Below are 27,967 nucleotides of genomic sequence, written 5' to 3'. Positions count from 1 at the left end.
AAGTTTTTATGAATGGAAGTTGGATTTTGTCAAATGCTTTTTCTGCATCTATTGAGATAATCATGTGGTTTTTGACTTTTGTTTATATGGTGCATGACTTTGATTGATTTGCATATGTTGAACCATCCTTGTACACTTGGGATGACTCCCACTTGGTTGTGGTGTATGATCTTTTTTATGTGTTGGTGAATTTGGTTGGCTAAAATTTTGCTGAGAATTTTTGCATCTATATTCATCAAAGATATTGGCCTGTAATTTTTTTGAGGTAGTATATTTGTCTGGTTTTGGTACTAGGGTGATGGTAGCTTCAAACAATGTCTTTTTTTTTGTTTTTGTTTTTGTCTTTTTGCTATTTCTTGGGCCACCCCTGCGGCATATGGAGGTTCCCAGGCTAGGGGTCAAATCGGAGCCATAGCCACCGGCCTACGCCAGAGCCACAGCAACGCGGGATCCGAGCCGCGTCTGCAACCTACACCACACACAGCTCACGGCAACGCCGGATCGTTAACCCACTGAGCAAGGGCAGGGACCGAACCCGCAACCTCATGGTTCCTAGTCGGATTCGTTAACCACTGCGCCACAATGGGAACTCCTCAAACAATGTCTTAAAACTCAATATCTTTTGAGTTTTAAGAAGGATGTGTCTAAGTTCTTCTTAGAATGTTTGGTAGATTTTGCCTGTGAAGCAATGTGGTCCTAGACTTTTGTTTGTAGGGAGTGTTTTTATTACATATTCAATTTAATTTCTAGTGATACATCTGTTCAGTTGATCTGTTTGTTCTTGATGCACTTTTGGCAGACTCTCTGTCTCTAGAAAGTTGTCCATTTCTTCTAGGTGTCAAATTTGTTGGCATATAATTATTGACAGTATTCTCTTAAGCTTTTTTGCAGTATCTATTGAGATTTCCCTTTTTCATTTCTTTTTGTTTGTTTGTTTGAGTTTTTTCCCTCCTCTTCTTGGTTAGTCTGGCCAGAGGTTTGTCAATTTTGTTTACCCGCTCAAGGAACCAGTTCTTGGTTTTATTGTGGAGTTTTTTCCCTACCGTTTTTTGAATCTCTATTACTGATTTCCTCTCTGACCTTTATGATTTCCTTCCTTCTGCTGACTTTTGTTCTTCTTTTTCTAACTCTTTTAGGTGGTAGGTTAAGTTGTTGATTTGAGATTTTTCTTCTTTTTTGAGAAAGGCCTGTATCACTATGAAATTCCCTCTAAGAACTACTTTTGCAGCATCCTATAGACTTTGCTTTTTTTTTTTTTTAATAGGGCCACACCTGCAGCATATGGAGCTTCCCAGGCTAGGGGTTGAATCAGAGCTGCTGCTGCTGGCTTACACCACAGCTCACAGCAACACCAGATCCTTAACCCACTGAGAGAGGCCAGGGATTGAACCCACAACCTCATGGTTCCTAGTTGGATTTGTTTCCACTGCACCACAATGGGAACTTCCACTCTTTGTCTTTTTATTGGAGCATTCAGTCTATTGACATTTAAGATAATTATTGATTAATATGTATTTATTGCCATTTTAAACCTTATTTTCCAGTTCTGTATTTCTCCTTTATTCCTTTTTTTCTTTTTTGGTTGGGTGTTTTCCCTTTATTTTAGGCTTGTGTCCTCTTCTTTTTAGTTTTTGTGGATGTAATGTTTGGTTTTGATTTGTGATTGCCTTATTTTTCAAATATGATAATTCCTTCCTATATCTGCTTGCTTTAGCCTGATGGTGATATAGGCTCAAATGCACTCTTAAAAAGAGTCTAGATTTCCTTACTTTCCTTCCCCAAATTTTATTATTTTGATGTCCTTTTTTTTTTTTAACATCTTTGTGTTTATCCTTTAGCTGTTCCTTGTGTTTATCATCACTTTTACAATAGGTTTTTGTTTTCGGTTTTTTTTTTTTTTTCCATTTTAGATCTGTATACTGGCTTATTATTTAAGTGGCTACTTTCCAATTGTGATTTCCTCCATCCTATTTCTTTTTTATTTAGAGGATCCCTTTCAGTATTTCTTTTAGAATGGGTTTACTGTTGCTGTACTCTTTCTGTTTTTGTTTGTTGGAGAAGTTCTTTATTTCTCCTACTATTTTAAATGATATTCTTGTTGGGTAGAGTAGTAGTCTGTGCTGCAAATTTTTCTCTTTTCCAACTTTGAATATATCTTGCTACCCTCTTCTGACCTGTAGTGTTTCTGTAGAGCAATCAGCTGATAGCCTTGGGGTGAGGGCTCTCTTATAATTCTTTTTCTCTTGCTACCTTTAGTATCCTCTCTTTATCTTTAACTTTTACCATTTTTATTAGAATATGTCTTGGTGTGAGCCTGTTTGGGCTCAACTTGTTTGGGGCCTTCTGTGCTTCCTGTATCTTGATATCTGTTTTCTTTAGATTTGGGAAGTTTTCAGCCATAATTTCTTCAAATATATTTTCAGTCCCCTTTTCTTTTTCTTCTCTTTCTGGAATCCCTATAATGTGTAGGGATTTTCATGTTTTTCCATTTGGTTTTCTGTGTACTATCCTGATTGGGTGATTTCCATTATTCTATCTTCCAAGTCACTAATTCGTTCCTCTGCATTGTTCATTTTGCTCTTCAGTGCCTTTAACTCGGCTTGCATCTCTGCAAATGAATTTTCTAATTTTTGTTGGCTCCTCCTTACATTTCGTAGTTCCTTTCTAAAGCAATCTGCATTACTGTTCATATCCACTCTTGATTCTTTCATATTTGTCCTTAATTCCTTCAGTATTTTCACTGTCTCCTTTTTGAACTCAGTGTCTGTTAGACTGCAGAGGTCTGTTTCATTGTTTGCTCCTTCAGGTGAATTCACCTGTTATTTAAACTGGGAATGGTTCCTGAGCTGCTTCATTTTGCTTCTATTTTTCTAATTCTGTGAGTTTAGGGAAAACAACTATTGTAGTCTTGGAGGGCCATTGATATGCATGAGCACCCCTGGGCATTTTGTGAGGACTTATTATTTATTTGTAGGGTGCTGCATGGGCTTCCAGGGAGTTGGACGCAATGGGCAGCTCTAGTAGCCAGTGCCTGGTTTCTGGGCCCTTGACGGTGGCAAGGACCCATGGGAAGGTGGCACAGGCTGCTCCTAGTTGCAGGTCCCTGGGAAGTGGCAGTGACTCTCAGGCAGGCATAGGTGGCAACTGGAGCACTTGACGGGCTGCGGCAGAGCATGTGTGTTCCCAGGGGAGTGAGAGCAATAATCGTTGGTGCTTGGTTGCAGTGCCCTCCTCTGTGCCAACCTCTGAGGTGATGCCTCTTCACAGACCCCTAGTGGTGGTGGGCCACGCCCACCTCTGGAATCAGAGATTACTGAGTTTGCCCCTGCCACCTGTAGGCCACGCAAGAGGCACCTTGCCTGTAGCCCACCCTCCGAAAGTCCACGAGTATGAATTGAAATACATTCTTATGGCGGTCTGTCCCTCTTCCTCTTGCCCTCCCCAACAATGGTGCCTCGCTTCTACCACGGGCCCAGACCTCCTCCTGGGTTCCCTTGGCTGTGGTGCTCTGTTCCCTGGCCCTTGGCAAATCACTCCCTAGCCCTTCAGGCTGTTTCCACACAGCCAACCCTAGTCTTTTCTCCAGAACTGACCTCCAGAGCCTGAGTCTTAGTGCCAAGCCCCTGCCTGAGCGTTTCAGTCTGTGGTATCATGGGAAGTAGTACCGATGGTCTACATGGCTCTGTCTCTGCTTTCACCTCCTCAGTCCACCTGCTGCACTTTTCTCTGAGGCTTTGAGGTCCTGTCTCGGCTGATCCTCCCCATCAGGAGGCTTCCCAGGGTGTGGGTGCTTTTCCTCTTTACAGCTCCCTCTCAGGAGTGCTAGTCCCATCCTGATTCCTTTCTCTCTCTTTTTTTCCTTTTGTTCTACCAAGTTATATAGTGTTTTTTGCCCTTTTTGGAGGTTTAAGGTCTTCTGCCAGTATTCGGTAGAGGTTCTGTGCAAATTGTTCTACATGCAGATGAGGTTTTTTATGTGTTTGTGGGAGAAGGTCAGCACCACATCTTACTCCTCCGCCATCTTGATCCTGCCTCCTGAAAGTATTTTACAGTGAATGCTTGTGTAGTCAATGCCTAATGTCTACCTTTACCATTTAGTGTATTTGTTTTTGTCATATATCTGTTAGTCTACTCGTCCTCTAAGCCATCTTTATATTTGGCACATTCATAAGTACTAATGTATTTTGTATCAAAATAAACTTTGCAGTGTACACTTCTAAAATATTTCAGCATGGGTATCATTATGTAAAGTTTAGTATGTATATATTTTTTGTATAAAATCTAAAATAATCTGTGATAGAGAGTCTGAATTTTTTTCATGGTATCTTCATTCCCTTTGGTATCATATTTGTGCTAGCCTTAATAAATCAATTGGGAAGCACTTCCTTCCCTATTTTTGAAAGTTTGTGTAATACATATATATGTGTGTGTGTGTGTGTGTGTGTGTATTTTGCTTTTTAGGGCCGCACCCACAGCATATGGAAATTCCCAGGATAGGGTCTAATCAGAGCTATGGCTGCCAGCCTAAGCCACAGCCACAGCAATACCAGGTCTGAGCCATGTCTTCGACCTACACCACAGCTCATGGCAACACTGGATCCTTAACCCACTGAGCGAGGCCAGGGATCAAACCTGCAACCTTATGGCTCCTAGTTGGATTCGTTTCTACTGTGCCACGATGGGAACTCCATGTGTAAGATTTGTATTACTTCCTTAAATTTTTGATGGAATCCACCTCTGGAAACTGTTTGGGCAAGGAGCTTTCTTGTAGGAGGACTTTTTTTTTTGAACACGTAGTTCTTTAATTGGTATAAAGCAATTCAGATTTTTCTGTTTTCATTTTTAAGTTTCCTAGCAGAGAATTTGTCTGTTTTATATAAGTTGTTGACTTTGTTGGCATGAAGTTATTGATAAATTTCCCTTGTCCTTTTAAAGTTTGTAGATCTTTAGTTTGCTAGTGATATAAACTCTATTTCATTTGTGATACTATAACCTATGTTATCTTTTTTCTTCATCAGTCTTACTATGGATAAATTGTTCTTCTTCCAGCTTAAGAGAGAAAGAGCACTAATTTTTAATCTTTTCTACTAGAAAACATTTAAAGCTATAAATTTCCTTCTAAGTACTACATTTTCTAAGTATCTTCGTAGTGCTTATATTACGTATTTCTCAGTGTAGAGAGTGTATTAATATCTGTATTATATTGTATTTTTGTTTTCTGTCAGTTTAAAATAATTTCTGATTTCCCTTGTATTGTTCTTTGACCCATGGGTTATTTAGAAATATATGTTTAATTTCTAAACATTTCTAGGTATCTCATTTTTATTGACAGCTAATTTCATTGTGGTCAAAGAACATGCTATGTAAAATTTCAATCTTGAGAGTTATTGACACTTATTTTGTAGTCCAATATGTACTTTCCCTTGGTGAATGTTCCACATACACTTGAAAAGAATATTGGGCGTAGTACTCTAAATGTCAGCTTTTCTGCTAATTGTGTCAGGATGTTGATAGTGGCAAATTGGCCTCCAAAGATGTCCTTGGAGTTCCTGGTGTGGCACAGTGGGTTAAGAATCTAACTGCAGCAGCTTGGGTTGCTGTGGAGGTGCAGGTACGATTTCCAGCCTGGCTCAGTGGGTTAAGGATCTGGCATTGCTGCAACTGGGGCGTAGGTCACAGCTGTGGCTCTATTCAGTCTCTGGCCCTGGAATCGCCATATGCTGTGAGTGCGGCCAATTAAATATATACATATTCTTGACTTAATCCCCTGAACCTCTGAATATCTTACTTTATGTGGTAAAAGAAGCTTGCAGATGGGAAGATTATCCTGGTGGGCTCAGTATAATCACAAGGGTCCTTATAAACTGGAGTCATGAAGGTCAAACAAGATGGAGATGGGACAAGAAATGTGCAGGTTGGAATGATGGCCCTGAAGATGGAGGCAGGGGTACAAGCCAAGGAAACTGGAAAAAGGAAACAGATTCTCCGCTGAAGTCTCCAAAAGGGATGCAGACCTGCCAACAACGTGATCTTAATGAAACTGATTTCAAACTTCTGGCCTCCAAAAGTGTGCTAGAATAAATTTCTGTTGTTTTAAACTACCCAGTTTGTGGTTATTTGTTACAGCAGCCTCAGGAAACTAATACAGAACGTGGTACCAGGCAGTATGGGGGTGCCGCTGTAACAAATGGAAGTGGATTTGGAATGGTAGAGGCTGGAAGAATATTGAGGAGATAAGTTTTCAAAAGCCCAGATTGCTTTCATCAGACTCTTAGTAGAAGAAGATGTTAAAGACTGCAAGTGAGGTCTCAGGAGGAAATGAGCAACACCTTAGAGAAACCCCAGATAGACAGTAGAAATATGGACATTTAAAGGCACCATTGGTGAGGATTCAAATGTTATTAGAAACTGTTACATACTGACAAGAAGTTCAGCTAGTGTGATCCTACGGGGATATGGAAAGTAGAACTTAGTTATGTGATGAATTTTTATTAGGCTGAGGAGATTTTTGAGCAAGTGTTGAAGGTTTGGCTTGATTTCTTGCTTACAGTGAAATGTGAGAGGGAAGAGAGAAATTGAAGGGAGGAACCATTTAATAAAAAGGAACTAGGGTTTGATTTGGGGAATTCTGAGCCTATCCAAAATGCATCAAATAGAACAAGTTGGAAAATTGCTTTATTTCTGGTCTTCACTGTTATTAGAAGTATAGCAAAGTAAGTTTACTTGTTAAAGTCTAATGTTTATTAGTCCCTAAAACTAATAGGAATAAAATGTTGTCTAAGTACTTAAGTATTTGTTCTTCTTTCCATTCAAGCTGGGAAGTTGATTTGTGCTGTCTTTTTTATTTCTTTCAAGTATTTTTTTAAATTCATTTTGGCAGAGTAACTGCAGTCATGGTCATCAGCCATTGATAGGTGCATATAATTTATGTTTTTTCATATGTATGTGAGACTATTTTGAGAAGATTTTGCAAGCGAAATTTTACCTATCATTAATTTTGTGTAAAAGAGCCCAATTGGTAATCCTCCCCTCAACTGCTTTTTCCTCACCCAATTAACAGGTTGTAAATTCAGAGACTATGAATTTGGATAAGAATACAGAGTCAGTTAATAGTCCACAGGAAAGAAAAACTTCTGTGAACTCGGAACCTTCTAACCCTTCAGAAAAAGCAAGTGAAAAGGTTAATGTGTCACGGGATCATAATGAGGCTGTTTCTGAAAGGTAGGCATTTCTATAAAAATGCATAAACTTACTTATCTAAATATGTTTATAAGCACATAGTCTCTTTTTCTTAGTTAAGCATACAGTAGCTTCAAGCTTCACATTTATGAGAACACTTTTTGTGTGTTATGAAGAAATGGAATTGGTACTCCAGCTTTCGTTGTTATTGTAACAGTATTAAAGAAAATTCTCAATTGGTTAGGTGATCAGATTTTTTCATTGGGATGCTCTCCATTTTTGGTGTGGCAGCTGAGTGATCAACTGGATCACTCCAGTCGTTTCCACTTCTACACAGGAAAGCATCAAGGCCCTATGAAACATTAGTTTTAAAAAAGTACACAGAAGAGTAAGACTAGGAAAAAGTATCTAAAATTAGTTCCCTGCATGTTAAAAGTACTATCAGAACTTCACATTAGAGTGAACAAGTTAACTTACTCATCTAATTGATCACAGAGCAGCTGAGACCCCTACTCTCCAATCTAGTCTATAAAAGATGTGGGGCTGGTAGGGAAGAGGTAGTTCAGTTTAACGAGAAAGCATGATGGGTGAGCCTGGCCTGGATTGATGTTCAAGGTTCGGGGTGGGGCCACATTTTAATGAATTCTTTTCACTGGTGATTATCAGTAGTTTTGGAGCTTTGTAATGTTATTTATTTTTAACATTTACTCCTTAAAAATGTCCTATGGTTTTGCTTTTACATTGTTAAATTATCCCTCAGCTTTTAAAAAGAGGAAAATTTATCAACAAAAATAAGTGAATTAGGAGTTCCTTGGTGGTTCAGCAGATTAAGGATGCAGCGTTGCCACTGCTGTGGCTCTGGTTACTGCTGTGGTATGGGTCCAACCCTTGGCCCGGGAACTTAAGACATATGCCTCAGGCACAGCCAAAAAAAGAATTATGGCCATTGTTTGAAGAACTGCACCCTTTCCGCCAAATAACTGCATACTCAAGGATGCCACAAAACGAAGGAGAAGCATTATGAAGATACACCATTTAGAGGAGATTCTTGGTATTTGAGAATTTACATGCAGTTTTGACTCTTCAAAAGAAACCAGGCAGAGCCTCCTTGCCTGCCCTCCTGCATCTCTCACAAGCGTCCTATCTTAATAAATCTATTTCTTGCCTGTCGAAAAAAAAGAAACCCTAATATTCCATAATATTGAGGCCAGCATTTTAGTTTTGAGCCAGAAAGCTGCTGTGAAGAAGTCATTTATTTAGTTCGTGAAGGCAGGAGTCACATTTCAGTGAGTCTTTGTTTTACCGCTTGTTAACACCTGTGCTGAAAATCATAAAGTGACAAAAAAGAAAAATAAAATGCTGTTCATGGAAGTGAAAAAGTGAAGATACCATTAAAATAGCATTTAATGGACAAAAATATATTAAATTTGAGTGGCTTATATCTATGATACGAACAGTTGACCTTATGCTCTGTAATGAAGGAGGAATGTGCATTTTATCAAACTGTTTCAGGCGGCCCTCTCCATCCGTGATGAATGTGAGACTAGGTGTAATAAAGGTGTAACTTGACCCTGATAGGCCCGTTCAGTGGTGAACTTTATAAAACACTTAAAGCAGAAACAATATCAGTTTTAAACAAACTATTCCAAAGAATAAAAAAAAAGAGGGAATATTCTTCAGTTCCTTTTACGAGAATAGATAATAAAATTTAGTGTAACTCTGCTACTTTGATAAATCAATTTAAAGATTTTTCAGAAATTGAAAATTACAGTTTACTTTTACTTGCAAAATAGAGATATCCAAAACCAGAAAATCAAATTCAACAATCTACAGAAGTTGACTTTCTTCCAGGAATCCTGCAATATTTGTTTAATGATTTTAAAAAATCAACTTATGTAATATGAGAAGAATCATCAGCTCAAAATAGATGTGGATTTGATAAAATATCTGTTTATGATTAGAAACAAATTCTTGGCAAATGTAGACTAGGAAGTAACTTCTGTAAAGGAGTCTGATAAAAAGAGTATAATAACCTTAAATCTGATAGTAAAATATTGGAAATATTTCCTTTGAAATAAAAATAGAAGGATTACCACTTTAATGTTATACTGGATATCTTGGCTAATTCAAGAACACAAAAAATTTAAAGAAAAATATGAAAGATTCAAAAAGGAACAGTAAATATTACTATTCTTAAATGATTGGAGATATGTAGGAAATCCAAAGGAACTTACAGGAGTTCCCGTTGTGGCTCAGTGGTTAGGAACCCATCTAGTGTCCATGAGGATGCAAGTTCAATCCCTGGCCTAGCTCAGTGGGTTAAGGATCTGGTGTTGCCATGAGCTGCCGTGTAGGTTGCAGATGTGGCTGTAAAAAAAGTAACTTACAGACAAATTATTAGGACTAATAAGGATTCAGTAAGATTGCCAAATTGAAATATATAAGAAATCAATTGTGTTCCTATATGCCAGATATAAACAATTAGGAAATGAAAAAAATTTTAAATGCATACTAGTATTCAATATCAAGTACCCAGAAATACAACTAACAAGACATAATAATTCTGAAGGAAATTACAAAACTTTGACATTTAAAGAAGAATTCAGTAGAGAAATGTACTATGTTTGTGGTTTGGAAAATGTAGTATTATAAAATGTTTTTACTTTTGGCCAAATTAATTTATAGAGTACAATTTCAGTTAGTTTCCCAGTATGTAATTTTGTGAAACTTGACAAGCTGATTTGATTCTAAATGTATATATAAGTGCAGCGGGTTAAGAGGCCAAGATATCCTTAAAGTAGAGAAACAAGAGGGAATTTGCCATCGATGTCAGCACATTAAGAAACTGCAGTAGTGAGGATAATGTGATATCGTCAAGTGCTAGACAAATAAAGCAGGGTAACAGCGAATCCAGAAACCTAAGCATATATGTATGAGTGATTTGTATTGGAGATTGTATGGCAGATCATCTGGGAAATAATTGGCTTTTAATAAGTGGTGCTATTCAAATTGGGGGAAACATGAAAGAAATTGGATCCGTTTATCAGGCTATATACATCAGTCTCATGTGAATTAACTAAATATCTAAAGGAAAATTGTGAAACTTTTAGAAGGTAGCATAGAATGTCTTCATGAACTTCGGATAAGGAAAGATTTTTTAAGACACAGATACCCTTGCCATAAAAGAAAAAACTGATCCATTTTATCAGATTAAAATTAGAAACTTCTTTTCTCAAAAGGCACTATAAAGATAGTGAGAAGACAGGCCATCGAGTGGGAGAAGATACTCGCAGCACATATAACCTATAGAGGACTAGTACCCAGAATATATATAAAGAACTTCAGCAAATCAATGAGTAAAATCCAGATAATGCAAAAGAAAAATGGGCGAAAGACTTGTATATCTACTTCACAAAGAGGAATTCCAAATGGCAAATAAACATATGAAAAGGTGCCCATCTTCACTAGTAATCAGGGAAATGCAAATTAAAACCACAATGAGATACCGTTTCATATCAGGTAAGGAGAAGTGAAATATTTTAAAAACCTGACAATACCAGGTTTTGATGAGGTTTTGTGATAAAGGGAATTGGTTTTATTTAGTATTTTGTTGTTGGGTGAGTAAATCTGTATAGTCTTTAGAATAAATTTGGCATTATCTAAAAATACTGAAAATCTAAATATCCTTTGACCTAGCCATCCTATCCCTCGATATATCCCCATGGTATATATCGAGGGATAGGAAGGCTCTATATATATACACTCACACCACACACACACACACCCCCCATATATGTGTGTCCATACCATATAATATATATACATACACCCTATATATATGTCCATATTGAACATGTACACATGTTTATTAGCATTTTCCATAATAGCCAAAACCCATAAGAAAAAAATGTTCATCTACAGTTGAAAAGAACAATAATTGCTGTAAATCCATAATGGTGGACTTTTGTACATTAATGAGAATGAAGAAACTACATTCACATGTAATAGTATGAGTTATCCCACAAAAACATTATTGAGAAGCATATACCAGGAATAGTATGATTCCATTCGAATGAAGTTCAAAAAATAGCAAAAATAACATGTTTTAGGAGTTCAAAGCTAGATGGTAAATCTAAAGAATTTAGTATCACAAATGCTATTGATGAAGGAGATTTATGATGCAGGATAGAGGCACATGGGTTTCTGAAGTGCTGATATTTAAAAATGTATCTGAGTAGAGGTCACATGGACCTTTATTTATTAAGCTGAGCATGTATTTTTAATCTAAATTGAAAAAATATATATATTAGAAATTTTAGATTATTTATGTTTAACGTAGTCCTACTGATAAATGTGAGTTTATAACTACAATCTTACTGCTTGTTTTCTGTTTGTCCCATTATTTTACGGTCCTTTTCCCTTATCTGTATCTCTCTCTGCCGATTTTAGTCTTCCTTTGGGTTTCTTTTTTCCATTTCTCATTACCTCTTCAATCATACATCTTTCATTGTACCTGTAGAAGTTATCCAAAAGATCATGATAAAGTTTCTAGACTCAATTTAATATTAGAGTCTAATAAGAATTGCTACTTATGCCATTTTATAGGCAATGCTTAACCTTAGGACCTTTCATCTATTGCTTCTCCCTCATTTGTTTTACACATTTAAATTTTACATTATTTTAAATCTCATCAGACAATATCATTACTTTGTGCAGTCATTCATTTAGCATTACCTAAATACAGTTGACCCTTGAAAAACAAGAGTTTAAACTGCTTGGGTCCACTTATGCATGGATTTTTTCCCCATAAATATAGTACCTATAAACAAAAATTTCTTTTTCACATTTTTCATGTCTAGTGTTCATCATACATGTAACATCTATGGCAGTGTGTATCACACAGGATAATATTGATGTAGGTACTCATAGACAAATCATCTTGTAAACAGTGTAAACTTAACAGTATCAATAAATACAAGACAGTACTATAAATTATTTTCCTTATGATTTTCTTAGTATTTTCTTTTCTCTAGCTTTTGTCTTTTTAGGGCTGCACCCACAGCATATGGAAGTTTCCAGGCTAGGGATTAAATCAGAGCTCTAGCTGCCGGACTACACCACAGCAACGCAATGTGGGATCAGAGCTGCGTCTTCGACCTACACCACAGCTCACAGCAACGCCGGATCCTTAATGCACTGAGCAAGGCCAGGAATCCAACCCGCATCCTCATGGATGCTAGTCAGATTGTTTCCACTGAGCCACAATGGGAACTCCATTAAAGGATATTTTAACATGAGTATTGAATTAATTATAGGTTGGCAGTTATTTTCAACACGTTTAGGATGTTATTGCATTGTCTTCAAACTTTCATTGTTTCTGTTGAAAAGTTAGATATCCATATTATTGTTCCTTCTTTAAGGATAGTGTCTCTACTTCTCTAGCTGCTTTCAAGATAATCTACATATCCATGGTTTTCTTCAGTATGCTGTATGATACTGGGGTGGGGAGGAATTTATTTCGATTGGGGCTCATAGTTTTTTCCTTGAATCTGTGACTTCATGCCTTTCATAATCTTTAGAAAATTCTTGGCTATTATCTTTTTAGATATTGCTTCTGCACCATTCTATCTCTTCTCCCCTTCTGATATTCCAATTACATATTTCTTTGTATACTCCATCTTTTCTGTTCTCTCTGCTTTTGTCTGGAGATTTTCTATTTTCTAGTTTACGAATTCTCTCTTCACCTGGATCAAAATGGCTGTTAAATTAATGTATTGTGTTTTTAGTCTCAGTTTGTTTAATTTTCCAGTCTCCTCTTCCCATTAGATCCATTTTTATAGATTCAAGTCCTCTGATGAAGTTCATCTTGTCATCCACGTGTTGAATATTTTAATCACTATTATTTTCTGGTTTATTTTTTATAATTCATATCAAGGTCACTTTGAGCTCTGTTTCTGTTTACTATACTTCAAGTTTGCTCAGTTTCTTATTATACCTATTGATGTTTTTGTTTGAATCTTAGGCAATGTATATTGAAAATTGTGGAGGCTCTAAATATCTTCTATCATGATAGATTCACCCTATATTCTGATAGGAGGCAGCGAGAGGAACACAGCCTCTTTTGTTAATGGTTTTAAAATATGCCCATAAATTCTTTGAGAGTCTTTCCATTAAAAGATGGAGCCTGATTCCTGTCTTGCACTACACTTAGAGACAGCAAATAGAATACAAAAGTGGCAAAGTAACTGTATGTAATGAAATTGAAAAGACATTGTAGCTTCCTTGCTTTCTCTTGGACTGCTTACTCTGGGGCAAGTTAACTGACATGATAAGATGGTGACAAGAATAGGTTACTTGAGGACATCAAGCAGCCTCTGCACCCACATAGTGAGGCACCCCGCCAGTAGGCATGTGAGTAAGCCATTTTGGAAGCAGAACTTGCCGCCTCAGTCATGTCTTCAGATGACTGCAGCTCCTGCCAACATCCTGGCTCCAATGTCATGAAAAATCCTGTGCCGAAACCTCCCAACTATTCTGTTCCCTACTTTCCCCACAAAAACAATGAAATAATGTTTATTTTTAATTTATTTTTTATTACTCAATGAATGTATTACACTTATAGTTGTAAAATGATCATCACAATCCATTTTTATAGGATTTCCATCCCACAACCCCAGCGCATCCCCCCACCCCCCAAACTGTCTCCTTTGGAAACCATAAGTTTTTCAATGTCTGTGAGTCAGTATCTGTTCTGCAAAGAAGTTCATTCTGTCCCTTTTTCAGATTCCACATGTCAGTGAAAGCATTTGATGTTGGCGTCTCATTGTCTGACTGACTTCACTTAGCATGATAGGTCCATCCATGTTGCTAAAAATGCCAGTATTTTGTTGTTTTTAATGGCTGAGTCATATTCCACTGTGTATATGTACCACATCTTCTTGATCCACTCCTCTGTCGATGGACATTTAGGTTGTTTCCATGTCTTGGCTCTTTAAAATAGTGCTGCAATGAACATCGGAGTACGTGGTTTTCTCTGGATAGATGTCCAGGAGTGGGATGGCTGGATCAAATGGTAGTTCTATTTTGAGTTTTCTGAGGAATCTCCATACTGTTTTCCACAGTGGTTGCACCAATTTACAATCCCACCAACAGTGTACTAGGGTTCCTTTTTCTCCACACCCTCTCCTGCACTTATTGTTTGGAGACTTTTTGATGATGGCCATTCTGGCTGGTGTAAAGTGGTATCTCATAGTGGTTTTGATTGCATTTCTCTAATAATGAATGATGTTGAACATCTTTTCATGTGTCTTTTGGCCATCTAAATGTTTATTTTTTAAAGACAGCATGTTTGGGGATAAATGGTTATATAGCAGTAGGTAAATAATACAACATTTCCGTCCAGTTAGGCATTGGGCAGAACTAAGGCTGATTAGCAGTTTTTATAAGACTCAGTCTATTCTGATGTTATCCCATTCCTATGGTCTAGCTGGTCTTTACTCCAATTTTTGTCTCCCCAGTACAGTCCACTGTGATTTCAGCCACATTCTTCTTATAGATGCATTTCTCAGGATAAGCATTAGCAGCTTTACCTACATACATACACACACACACAATTTTTAAAATAAAGTTAATTGATATACCTACTGAAAACTAAACGTAAATGTATGTATAGCTTGGTGAATTTTGACAAAGTAAACACATTTTGTAAGTATTACCCGGATCAAAAAAAAACACCAGTGGCATCCATTCTGTCTCATGCCAGTCGCCATCATCCCTCCTTCACTGACTTCAGTAAACGTCATCCTAACTGCTAACACCGTGAACTGTTTTTGTCTCCTCTTCACCTTTATATAAATGTCATCATATCAATGAACTCTTTGGTGTCTTGCCTCTTTTGCCCAACTTTCTGTGTTAAGAGATTCATCCATGCTACTGCTTAGTAACAATAATTTGCTCCTTCTCATTACTGTCTTATATAATATCCATCATATGAATATCCCACACCTTACTCCATTCACAGCTGTTGATGGGCATCTGAGTTATATGCAGATTGGGGAAATTATAATTAGTGCTGCTCTGAACATTCCTTTACATGTCTGTTGGTGAATGTATATATATATATATATATTTCTGTTGGACATTTGACTGGAAGTGGAATTGGTAGGTCAAAGGGTGTGTGTTTTCAGGTTTAATAGATACTACCAAACATTTTACCAAAGAAGTTGTATGAAGTTACACTTATTCCATATCCTTGCCAACACTTGGTATTATCTGTCTTCTTCATTTTAGCCACACTGGTATGTTTATAGCATCACATACAGGCATGACTTGTTTCATTGCACTTTGCTTTATTGTGCATCATAGATACTGTTGTTTTGTTTTGTTTTGTTTTGTTTTTGCAAATTGAAGGTTTGTGGCAACACTGCATCAAACAATTAGCATCATTTTTCCAACAGCATTTGCTCACTTCATGTTTTTTTGTGTCACATTTTGGCAATTTTCACAATATTTTGAACTTTTCCATTATCATAATATTTGTCATGGTGATCTGTTCAGTGATCTTTAATGGACTTGTTATGGAGTGCCACAAACTACACCCATATAAGGCAGTGGGCTTAAAAAATGTGTGTGTTCTGACTGCTTCACTGAGCAGCCACTCCCCCATCTCTCCCTCCCTTAGGCCTCTCTACTCTCTGAGACATAACCATATTTTTTTTTGTTTTTGTCTTTTTGCCATTTCTTGGGCTGCTCCCATGGCATATGGAGGTTCCCAGGGGTTGAATTGGAGCTGTAGCCACTGGCCTACGCCAGAGCCACAGCAACTCGGAATCTGAGCCACATCTGCAATCTACACCACAGCTCACGGCAACGCCGGATCCTTAACCCACTGAGCAAGGCCAGGGATTGAACCCGCAACCTCATGGTTCCTAGTCAGATTCATTAACCACTGAGCCACGACAGGAACTCCGACATAACCATATTGAAATCAGGCCAATTAATAACCCCTACATTGGCCTCTAAGTGTTTGAGTGAAAGGGGAGGAGCCACATATCTCCCACTTTAAGTCAAAGGCTAGACATGATTAAGCTTAGTTAGGAGGGCATGTTGAAAGCTGAGAGAGTCGAAAAACTAGGCCTCTTGCACCAGTTAGCCAAGTTCTGAATGCAAAGGAAAAGTTCTTGAAGGAAATTAAAAATACTAGTGCAGAGCACATGAATGATAAGAAAGCAGAACAGCCCTATTTCTGATATAAAAGTTTATCGGTCTGGATATAAGATCAGACCAACCACTACATTCACTTAAACCAAAGCCTAATCTAGAGCATACTTCTTACTCTTCAGTTCTATGAAGACTTAGAGTAGTAAGGAAGCTGGAAAAAAAAGTTTGCAGGGGTTGGCTCATGAGGTTTAAGGAAAGAAGCTGTCTCCATAACAGTGCAAGGTGAAGTAGCGCGTGCTGACATAGAAACTGCAGCAAGCTATTCAGAAGATCTAGCAAAGGTAACTAATGAAGGTGATTACACTAAGCAGAAGATTTTTGGTGTAGATGAAACGACTTTATATTTTAAGAAGATGCCATGCAGGATGTGATAGCTACAGAGAAGTCAATGCCTGGCTTCAAAACTTTAAAGGACAGGCTCTCTCTCTTTTGTGGGGCTAAAGCAGCAGATGACTTTTCAGTTGAAGCCAGTGCTCATTTACCTTTCCAAAAATCTTAGGGGCCATAAGAATTATGCTGAATCTTCTTTGCCTGGGCTAAATAGAGCAACAAAGCCTGGATGACAGTACATCCTGGTTTGAATTTCTGAATATTTTACTCAAGCGAACAATGATACCTACTCCTCATGAAGAAGATGCCTCTTAAAATATTACTGCTTATTGACAATGCACCTGTTACCCAAGAGCTCTAATGGAGATGTACAAAGAGATTTAATATTGTTTTCATGCCTGCTAACACAGCATCCTTTCTGCAGCCCTTGAATCAAGAAGGCACTTCAGTTTATTATTTTTAAGTATTTTTAAAAACTATAGCTGCCATAGATAGTGATTCCTTCAATGGATCTGAGCAAAGTAAATTGAAAACCTTCTGGAAAGGATTCACCACTCCAGACCTATTAAGAACATTCATGATTCATGGGAAGAGGTCAAAATTAACAATATTTACAGGAGTTTGGGAGAAGTTGATTCTAACCTTCATGGATGACTGAGAGGTTTAAGACTTCAGTGGAGGAAGTAACTGCCAATGTGAAGGAAATAGCAAGAGAACTAGAATTAGAAGTGGAGCCTGAAGATAATCTCTGATAAAACTTTAACAGATAAAGAAAGTGGTTTCTTGAGATAGAATCTATTCTTGATAAAGATCTTGTGAAGGCTGTTGAAGAAGTGATAACAAAGGATTTAGAATATTATATAAACTTAGTTGACAAAGCAGTGGCTGGGTTTGAGAAGACTCCAATTTTGAAAGAAGGAAAAAAAAGAAAGGAACAGCAGCAATATTTGAAGTAAGAGTGGCTGAGAATTTCCCCCAAGTTAATGTTAGACACCAAGCCACAGATCCAAGAGGCTTAGAACACCAAGCAAGCAGGGTAAATACCAAAAACATATACCTAGGCACATCATATTTAAATTTCAGAAAATTAAAGATAAAATCTTGGCAGAAGCTAAGGAAAAAATGCCTTACCTATAGAGGAGCAAAAGTAAGATTCACATACAATTTCTTAGAAACTCTGTAAACAAGGAGAGTGGAGTGAAATATTTTGAAAAACTACCAACCTAAAATTCTGCACACTGTGAAATTATCCTTCAAAAGTGAAAGAAATAAAGACTTTCTCAAACAAAAATTTAGGGTGTTTGTTGCCAGTAGACCTGCCTTGCAAGAAGTGTTAAAAATCCTTCATAGAGAAGGAAAATAAGTCAGAAAGTCAGCTCTACATAAAGAAGATCATCAGAAAAGGAATGAGTGAAGGTAAAATAGAACCTTTTGTTTCTCTCTCTCTTTTTTTTTTTTTTTTTTTTTTTTTTTTTGTCTTTCTGTCTTTTCAGGGCCACACCCAAGGCATATGGAGGTTCCCAGGCTAGGGGTCTAATCAGAGCTATAGCCACCGGCCTACACCACAGCCACAGCAACACCAGATCCGAGCCCGTCTGTGACCTATGCCACAGCTCACGGCAATGCCAGATCCTTACCCACTGAGCAAGGCCAGCGATCAAACCCACAACCTCATGGTTCCTAGTCAGATTCGTCTCTGCTGTGCCACAACGGGAACTCTTGTTTTTCTTATTAATTTATTTAACCAACAAGAGTCTGTTCAAAGAAATAGCAACAATATATTTGATTATGCTTTTGTGTGCTTGGGCATGCTTATACACTTCTATAAGGGAAATGAATGACATCAATGATTCAAAGAATGGGTAGGAGGAATTAGGGATAGTTTGTTGTTCTAAGGTACTTGTACTAGTGAAGCAGTGTAGCATTCTTTGAAAATTGATTTGGATTAGTTGTAAAAGTATATTGCAAACTCTAGGGCACCCACTAAAAGCAGAAGTATAATGTGTTTAGAAAGGAGAGAAAATGGAATCATGTAAAATGTAGTTTTATTCAGAGCTGGCAAAACTTGGATGCAACCGGGATGTCCTTCAGTAAATGAACAGATAAATGGCTACTTTCAGACAATGGAATACTGTTTAGTGCTGAAAAAGAAATGAGCTATCAGGCTATGAAAAGACATGGAAGAAGCTTAAATGCACATTACCAAGTGAAAGAAGCCAAGCTGAAAGGCTATATAACTGTCTGATTTCGACTGTGACATTTCAGAAAAGACAAAACTATGGAGATAAGAAAAAGATTGAATGTTGCCAGAGGTTAGTGGGAGGGACGAATAGGCAGAGCACTGGGGATTTTTAGGGCAGCAGAACTGTTTTTTAGTATACTGTGATGGGGGATATATGTCATACATTTGTCAAAATCCATAGACTGTCTCAGCACTAAGAATGAACATATTGTAAATATGGACTTTGAGGATAATGATGTTGTCAGTGTAGTTTCATCAGTTATAGCAAGAGTATCACTGGGGTACAGGATTTTGTGGGAGGTTGTATGTGGGAAAACTGAACTTTCCACTCAACTTTCCTATATACCTAAAAGTGCTCTAAAAATAGTTTATTAATAATTTTTAAAAGTGCAAAATACTGCCGAGAGAAATTAAAGGAGACAAAAACATATGGTGAGATATACCATGTTTGCAAATCAGAAAATCCGTTGTTAATGTTGATTTTGGCCGGCAAGAGGACCTCAGTTCTGGTCTTCATGGAGGAAAGAATTGAACAGAGAGACTAAGATTTGCAAAGCAAGTACAGCATTTATTAGAAGCACAGTAAGTGAGGGAGAGCACGCAGTCGAACTCGCAGAGTGAGTTGTGCACAATAGGGGTACCTTAGATTGTTAATATGGGGTTGATCTGCTGTTCGGATGAGGATGACCCCTCTTTTCCCTCCCTTGTGATCAGATCATCTGCAATTCCTTATTTGGACCTCACAAGCCACCGTTTTGAAACTTTCCTGTGAGCACCTGAATGAAACCACAGAGGAGAGGTCAAAAGCGCAGTGCTAATGGTATTATAATGAGATTACAATGAGCCCAAGGTTACTAGAGGATGGCTGGGAAATCCCCTTGTCCACAGAATGTGGGGACTGGCAGGTTGCTTCTGTCCTTCCCCCAATCAGGACTCATCCAGATAGTAGTTTATCTCAAAGGGTCAGCATGAAACCCGTTGCAGCAGGTTAACCCAAAGCCTCTCTATTTCCTGCCTTGAAGTACATGTGCCAGGGTTTTCATGGTCAGTTTCTTGTTCAGATGTTACAAAGTGGATGTTTTAAATGTCACTCCTCCATGCCTCATGAAGTGCAGAACAAGGATGTGCCTTTGCCTTCTGCCTGATGCCTATACATGAGGGGGCTGTTCTTGGGCCTGGCCTTATCTTTCTGGCTTCAGTGTCACTTCACCACAATTGTTCTGTATATTTAATGCAGCTTTAATTCAAATCCTGGCATCCTTTTCTATAGAAAGTAACTGATCAAAACCTTGTGAAATGCAGAAAACCTAGATGAAGACGTACACTGCCTCAGTTCAAGACTTACTATAAAGCTGGTAATTGAGACAATATGGTGTTGGGAGTTCCTATTGTGGCTAAGCAGGTTAAGGCCTTGACATTGTCTCTGTGAGCATGCAGGTTCGATCCCTGGCCTCGCTCAGTGGGTTAAGGATCCAGTGTTGCCTTAAGTTGTTGGTTGCAGATGCAGCTCGGATCTGGTGTGGCTGTGGGTAGGCAGCCAGGGAACTTCCTATGCCACAGGTGCTGAGATTAAAAAAAAAAAAAAAAAGACAATATGGTGTGGGCATAAAGACAAATATATAAAACAATGTACAAATTAGAGAGTATACATATAGCACATTGGCTTTCAACAAAGATGCCAAGTTATTTTAATGGGGAAGAGATAGTCTCTTCAACAAATGTTGCTGGAATAACCAGAGGGGAAAAGTAAACTTCGTCTCTTAAACCATATACAGAAATAATTTAAAATTGGTCATAGACCAAATGCAAAAGCTAAAAATTACTAACATCTATAATAGTATAGAAAATTCACATAGCAGATTTATGGGTTTACTGAAATTTGTGTCAGGATTTTCTTTTTTTACATTTTCTTGATTTTGGTTCCTTTCCCTCTTTTCTTTCCCTGTAAGTAGGAACTCAGCAGAGATACACATTAGGCTATTTGTTCTTTTGTTGGCTACTTGTATGTGCTTTCTAGAATGTTATTTTTTTCAAGGATCTTAAAAACCAGGATTAGGACAGTTAAACCTTTTGGGGGCTTGGAAAGTGTAATCTTCCTATTAATTTTTTAAAATATAATTGAGTTACAATATCATGTTAATTTCATGCATACAGCACAGCAATTTATATATATAATATATATATATATATATATATATCCTTTTTGAGAATCTTTTCCCTTATAGATTATTACAAAATATTGAGTATAGTTCCCTGTACTATACAGTAGGTCCTTGTTTTGTCAAGATTTTCCAAGCAAAAATTCTGATTAAATGTCAGACTCAAAAAAGTGGAATTGGGATCAAGTGGGAACAGAAGACAATCTTCTGACTCTGAGTATTCTGTTACTGTAATTAGCATCATTTATCATCATTGCCTAAGTTTAGTAAATGTGTGGTAAATACTGCTACTATAGTGATAAAGTAGTGATAGAATTAATTTTTTAATATCTATTATAGTTTTATATCTCTAAGTCAGTTTTAATGGGTTTATTTTTGTTATATTGTTTCATTTTTATGAAAGCAATTATGTGTGCTAGAATAACTTACATATTTGTTACATTTATTGTATATTCTATACTTAGAGATTGTACATTGGGATTCGTTTGTAAATGGGTCTCTAAGTTTTTTAAAATTTTTTCTTAAAGTGTAATTGATTTATAATATTGTCAGTTTCTGCTGTACTGCAGTGACCCAGTGATACATACATATACATACACATTTTTTTCTCATTATCTTCCATCATGTTCTATCCCACAAGATTGGATATAGTTCCCTGTGCTGTATAGTAGGATCTCATTGCTCTACTAAGTTTTAAGGGTCTGTTGTTATTGGATATCATGAACTTTAAGTCATGTGATTAATTGGTGATTTAAACAGAGCTTCTTGGTGTTTTGGTTTTATCATCTTCATTCCCCTATCCCCACAAATTGTTAGATTAAAACCTAGCAGTTATGAAATGTTAAATCAGAAGAATGCTAACCATTGATTGCATGTTTAGTTTATTTTTGCTTTGTTTTTATCATTTTAGTAACGATGATGATGTTGTGTTGATTTCTGTGGAAAGTCCTAATTTGACAACTCCAGTTACATCAAATTCAGCAGGTATCTTAAGTTGATAAAAATATGACCTATCGAATTAGAAAGGCTCAAATCAGTATTTGTTTAAAAATAGAAAATATTACTTCTGCTCTCAATGTTTTTTTGTGTGTCTGTGATTAATATTACCTGAATAAATCAGTGATTCTTTAATACAGTTGAGGTTTCTTTTTAACCTTGTATTTATTAGTTTATGGCCTTTTGTTTCTTTACTCTGTTTAATGGCTTTGTAAATTATAGAACTACTTAACTTTCATATTCATTATTTTTACTTGCTTGCTCTGGCCTTGGTTGTGGTAGTGGTGGTTTAGTTTTTGTCTTTTTGTTTTACCTATTGCATTATCTTATAGTCTACTTAAGATTTAAAATTGGGTAATCCTTTGTATCTTTTTTTTAAACTGCTAAAAATAATACTTTTGTTACTCTTTAGTCTTTCATTAAATAACACTTATGTAAAAATCTTTAACCTTAGATTTACAATAAGTTTCCTTTCTCTTAAAATAGCTATCTTGTTGGCCCATAATTTCTCATTCAAAATTCCCAATTTCCTTTTCATTTGTACTATTTCCTTTTCATTTGTACTATGTACTAGAGAATTTAATTTGCATCTTAATTTCACAAAGCTTTGTTGCCAGTTATGTAGCTACTTAATATTCCCCATGATTTGGGCTGTTAAGATTGTAAATCAAAAAAAAGACAACAAAAAAAAAAGGGGGGGTTCCCGTCGTGGCACAGTGGTTAACGAATCCGACTAGGAACCATGGGGTTGTGGGTTCGGTCCCTGCCCTTGCTCAGTGGGTTAACGATCCGGCATTGTGGTGAGCTGTGGTGTAGGTTGCAGACGAGGCTCAGATCCAGCGTTGCTGTGGCTCTGGCATAGGCTGGTGGCTACAGCTCCGATTCAACCCCTAGCCTGGGAACCTCCATATGCCGCGGGAGCGGCCCAAGAAATAGCAAAAAAAAGACAAAAAAAAAAAAAAAGATTGTAAATCACATAGTTAAAGGATATTAATCATTTATCTAAGGTTTTAACTGATTCTATGAAGAATCCTCCTTAGCCATCTCAAGTGGTCTAGTCTAAAAAGATACTATGAATTTAAAAATATGCACATTTCCAAGTTTATTTCCTCAAATTTACAGATAGGTTTTTTTTTTAAGTTCTTAATATAGTTGTAAAGATATAGAAGGACAAAATTTTTCGAGCCGAAATTAAATTTTGCTTTTTTGGGGACCTGTTAATTGGTCTTTGGAATAGGTAAAATTAATTGAGTTACGTTTTTGATTATATAATAGTAAATTAGCATCTCCATTATTATTGTTCAGCATTTGTATATTATAAAGTCTGTAAATATTTACTAGTTAATAAACTTGTCCAAAGTTCCTATTTTAATAATTTTCTTTCAGATACTGGAAAAAGTACATTAGGATGTTCTAACGATTCCCCTGATGCTGAAAGTGAAGCCATGGTAGGTACTAAATATTGTCTCTGAATGTTGTTGATTTGAATATGTTCTAGGAACTTCAGTGTTGCTACATATTGGATGAGTCATCCTTGTCATTCATTCTTTGGGAGATTCATTCTCTAAGAAATTAATGTCTGACTGGAGTTCCCATCATGGTTCAGTAGAAATGAATCTGACTAACATCCACGAGGTCACAGGTTCAATCCCTGGCCTTGCTCAGTGGATTAAGGATCTGGTGTTGCCGTGAGTTGTGGTGTAGGTCACAGATGCAGCTTGGATCTGTCGTTGCTGTGGCTGTGGTATAGGCCAGCGGCTACAGCTCTGATTCAACCTCTAGCCTGCAGACCTCCATATGCTGCGGGTGTGGCCCTCACAAGACAAAAGACAAAAAAAAAAAAAAAAAGAAATAAATTAATGTCTAACTAGTTAGTATAACCAGGTTCCAGTCCAACTTAAACATTTAAAAGCAAATAGCTAATGATAAACATATTTCACAACCATATTTATTTCCAAATTAACCATTTAGACTCTGCCTAGTCATATTCTCAGAAATCATACAATATTTCATGAGCTTCTCTTTCATATTAGAATTAAATTAAACCATAAGACATAGAATGTTCAATCTCTAGCTTCTAAGTGGTCATTTTAAATGATATATGTTTGATTTTTAAAAAACATTTCTGGAGTTCCCATTGTGGCTCAGCAGGTTACAAACCTAGTTAGTATCCATGAGGGTGTGGGTTCGATCCCTGGCCTTGCTCTGTGGGTTAAGGATCTGGTGTTGTCGTAAGCTGCCATATAGGTCAAGGGTGCACCTCAGATCCTGCATTGCTGTGGCAGTGGTGTAGGCCAGCAGCTCCAGCTCCAACTTAGCCCCTAGCCTGGGAACTTCCATATGCCACAGGTGTGGCCCTAAATAGCAAAAATAAAAAATTAAAAAGATTTTCTGTTGAGGCAAAATCTCATTTTTTTAAACAGCTTTTTCAGGCTATGGAGAAGAAACTTGATTCTGTGATTGACCTGACAAAAGAAGGCCTGTCAAACTGCAGCACAGGTAAAGAAAGAGGGAAGGGTAACAACTCAAAATAATTTGACCCTACTATTAAGTTTTTTGCATGTTCATTGCCTTAATACGGTTTTATCACATATGTAGATTACTGTAACTGCCACCACTAATTATACTGTTCTATCACCAAAAGTTTCTCTCATGCTACCCCCTTTATAGGATTTTTTTGGGGGCAAGGGAAGGGGGGATGGTTTCCCCCAGCCCCCAAACCTTGGCAATCATTAATCTGTTCCTCACCATTATAATTATCTTATTTCATGAATGTTATATAAATGTGATAGAATATGTATCCTTCTAAGATTGGCTTATTTCACTTAGCGTAATTTTCCCCACAAGTCGTCCGAGTTGTTAAGTATTCCCTTTTTATTGCTGAGTAGTATTCCATGGTGTGAATGTTTAATAGTTTATCCATTCATTCACTGAAAGACATCTGGGTGGCTGGAGGCTGCTTGTGAGACATACCTTTTTTCCTTAATCATAACAGCAGTGGCTGTGAGAGGATGCCAGGGCATAACATGAGAATGTAAAGGGAGAGTAACAGCAGTGCCCTCTTTCTCAGATTTAAAGAAAGAGAAGTAAAATATAGTCTTCTGGGGCTGGTTACAGTTATAAGGTTTTATATCTTAATAATTACACTTGGGAGTTCCTGTTGTGGTGCAGTGGAAACAAATCCGACTAGGAACCATGAGATTTTGGGTTCATTCCCTGGCCTCGCTCAGTGGATTAAGAATCCGGTGTTGCCATGAGCTGCAGTGTAGGTTGCAGATGTGGCTCGGATCTGGTGTTGGTGCAGCTGTGGCATAGGCCAGCAGCTACAGCTCTGATTATACCCCTAGCCTTGGAACCTCCATATGCTGTGGGTACGGTCCTAAAAAGACAAAAAATAAATAATTGCACTTGAAAGTTTATGGCACTTTTTTTTTTCTTTTTTTCTTTTTTTTAGGGCCATACCCACAGCATATGGAAGTTCTAGGGCCAGGGGTTGAATTGGAGCTGGAGCTGCCAGCCTACACCACAGCCACAGCAATGCCACATTTAAGCCTCATCTATGACCTACACCACAGCTCACATCAACACTGGATCTTTAATCCACTGAGCAAGGCTAGGGATCAAACCAGCATCCTCATGGATATCAGTTGGTTCTGCTCTAAACTACTGCTTTTAATGAGTCTTCTAAGCTGCCACTAAAATGTTATTTCCTATATACAAATCTAGTTATGTTTCTGTCTTTAGGATAAAATCCCAATTCCTTAACAAGATTTACAGAATTTTTTGTTTGCTCTGTAGGGCCTCACCCGCAACATTTGGCGGTTCCAGGCTGGGGGTCGAATCAGAGCTACAGCTGCCGGTCTACACCACAACCACAGCAACGCAGGATCCAAGCCGTATCTGTGACCTACACCACAGCTCACAGCAACATTAGATCCTTAACCCACTGAGCGAGGCTAGGGATCAAACCCACAACCTTATGGTTCCTAGTCGGATTCATTTCCACTGCACCCCAGCGGGAACTCCAAGATTTACAGAATTCTTAATGACTTAAGACCCTGAAAACTTTTCTAGCTTTATCTTCTACAAAGTCCTTATTTGTGCCTTAATTGTTTTTTAGTAGATAGTACCTATCCTCTCCTTGCCATCTCTACACCTGCTAATCTATTTTCCGGGAATGCTCTCCCTCTTGTACTTTCATAGGGTCATCTGATGACCTCACTTTTCATCCTTCAATATAAGTTTAGACACTTGGGCTGAATGGTTCCTTCCAGGCAGAATTGGTTACTCATTGTATTTTGTGCATGCCTATATTATAGCTTTATTTCATGGTTCTATAATTGTTTCTTTACATATCCGACTTCCTAAAAGGGCTTGAAATTCTTTTCAGCAGCATTAATGCTTTTAGTAATCTGTATACTTACATCTTTTTAGCACAGTGCCTGGCACAGAGTATACTTTTCTGAGGAAAAAAATGGAATTAATGCAGATTAATTAATCCAGAATTTCCTCTAAATAGTTTTTCAAAAAATGTAAGATCATATATTGTGAATGGGAGTGTAAATTAATTTTTCTGGAAGATATTTTGTCAGTATCAAAATTTTACAAATATACAAGCCTTGTGACTCAAAATTCTTTGAATAGTTACCTGAAGATACTAAAGTATAGGGGAAATATGAAAATGTTCATTACAGTACTATTTATGAAAAATAACACTTTGGAAACCCTTAAATTTCTAGAAATAAGGGATTAATCACAGAACTTAATATTGTGCAACAATATTCACCCATTAAAAATAACATAGAAGTATGTGTGTTGATGTAAACATGTCAATAATATAATGAGAAAAAAGTTATAAAAGTATACATGTAGTCATGATTGAGTAAATGGGATCAGACTTAACTTTTCTGCAGTAAACAACTAAACTAGAAAACTAAATAAGATATAAGAAATAGGATATAAGAAAAAATTTTTCATATACTGGAGAACATGACTGTAGTCCCTGAGAGAAGGGAGATGAATGAGATGAGCCCTTTGGGCTGCCTCAGCTTTCTTCCTAGACTGTTGTGCAGTGATGGAGATCCTAAGCAGACAATAGTTGTCTTGCTGAGGTAAAGAGACAGATTGGCATTCAGAGAGGCTGAGGCAACTGGGGTGAGGGGAAAGAGTACTATCAGAAATGAGGAAGCCACTCTGAGAAAGACCTCCAAGAGGTTAGCATTAAGAGTCCTCTTGGGTCTTTGCTGAAGTATTAAGCCACACATGCACAGAATGGAACTCGGAATATGGGCAAAGAATGACCATGAAGCTTTATACTAAACAAATTCCAGAGCTCAAACAGCACTGGGAAATATTTCAGATATGACCAGCCATAGTGACAGATTCTTAGTGATTACCTAGGTGTAAACTCATCTTAGGGCAAAGGCAACTCTAGCTTTGCCCTGATAAAACCTAAAAACAAGCTTTGAAAGGGTCAAACTGAACTGGAAGTAACTCAGTGGCTTATCACACAAAGCCTACTTTCTCTTCAAAGAAGACAACAGAATTCAGCACCCAACCATGTAAAATTCATAATGCTCATCATCCAATTAAAAAAAAAAAAAACCACTCAAGATATAAGGAAAAGTAATGGAATCCACAACCAGAAGAAAAGTCAGTCAAAAGAAACAAACTTAGAAATGACAGATGACAGCAGTAATGCACAAGGACTCTACAGATCAGTGGAACAGGATAGAAAGCCCAGAATTAAAACCACGCACCTACAGCCAACTAATCTATGAAAAAGGAGGCAAGAATATACAGTGGAGAAAAGACAGTCCCTTCAATAAGTGGTGCTGGGAAA

General features: G+C 37.3%; 1 protein-coding gene across 26 annotated transcripts in view; it reads left to right on the top strand.

Annotated features, from left to right (window-relative positions):
• Positions 1-27,967, top strand: part of ATF7IP2 (activating transcription factor 7 interacting protein 2) — a 75,483-nt gene that overhangs the window by 32,785 nt on the left and 14,731 nt on the right. For 24 of the 26 annotated variants that reach the window (XR_014840836.1, XR_014840833.1, XR_014840834.1 and 21 more), the window contains 4 exons: positions 7,061-7,221; positions 22,040-22,113; positions 23,512-23,573; positions 24,549-24,624. Coding sequence is in view for 12 of the 26 variants with exons in the window: in XM_085017624.1 (XP_084873750.1) it covers positions 7,061-7,221; positions 22,040-22,113; positions 23,512-23,573; positions 24,549-24,624 (373 nt within the window). In the remaining 14 variants the exon portion in view is untranslated. Of the gene's footprint in view, positions 1-7,060; positions 7,222-10,418; positions 10,699-22,039; positions 22,114-23,511; positions 23,574-24,548; positions 24,625-27,967 lie in introns of all 26 variants that reach the window. The other 2 variants (XR_014840838.1, XR_014840837.1) reach the window with 1 other exon arrangement.

The sequence above is a fragment of the Sus scrofa genome, chromosome 3, assembly GCF_054392235.1.
Source record: "Sus scrofa isolate SSC_HxYL_T2T_F1_AM1 chromosome 3, Sscrofa_HxYL_maternal_Yorkshire_Landrace_v2.0, whole genome shotgun sequence".
In the NCBI taxonomy this organism is placed as follows: Eukaryota; Metazoa; Chordata; class Mammalia; order Artiodactyla; family Suidae; genus Sus; species Sus scrofa.
This window is presented reverse-complemented; position numbering and strand designations above follow the sequence as displayed.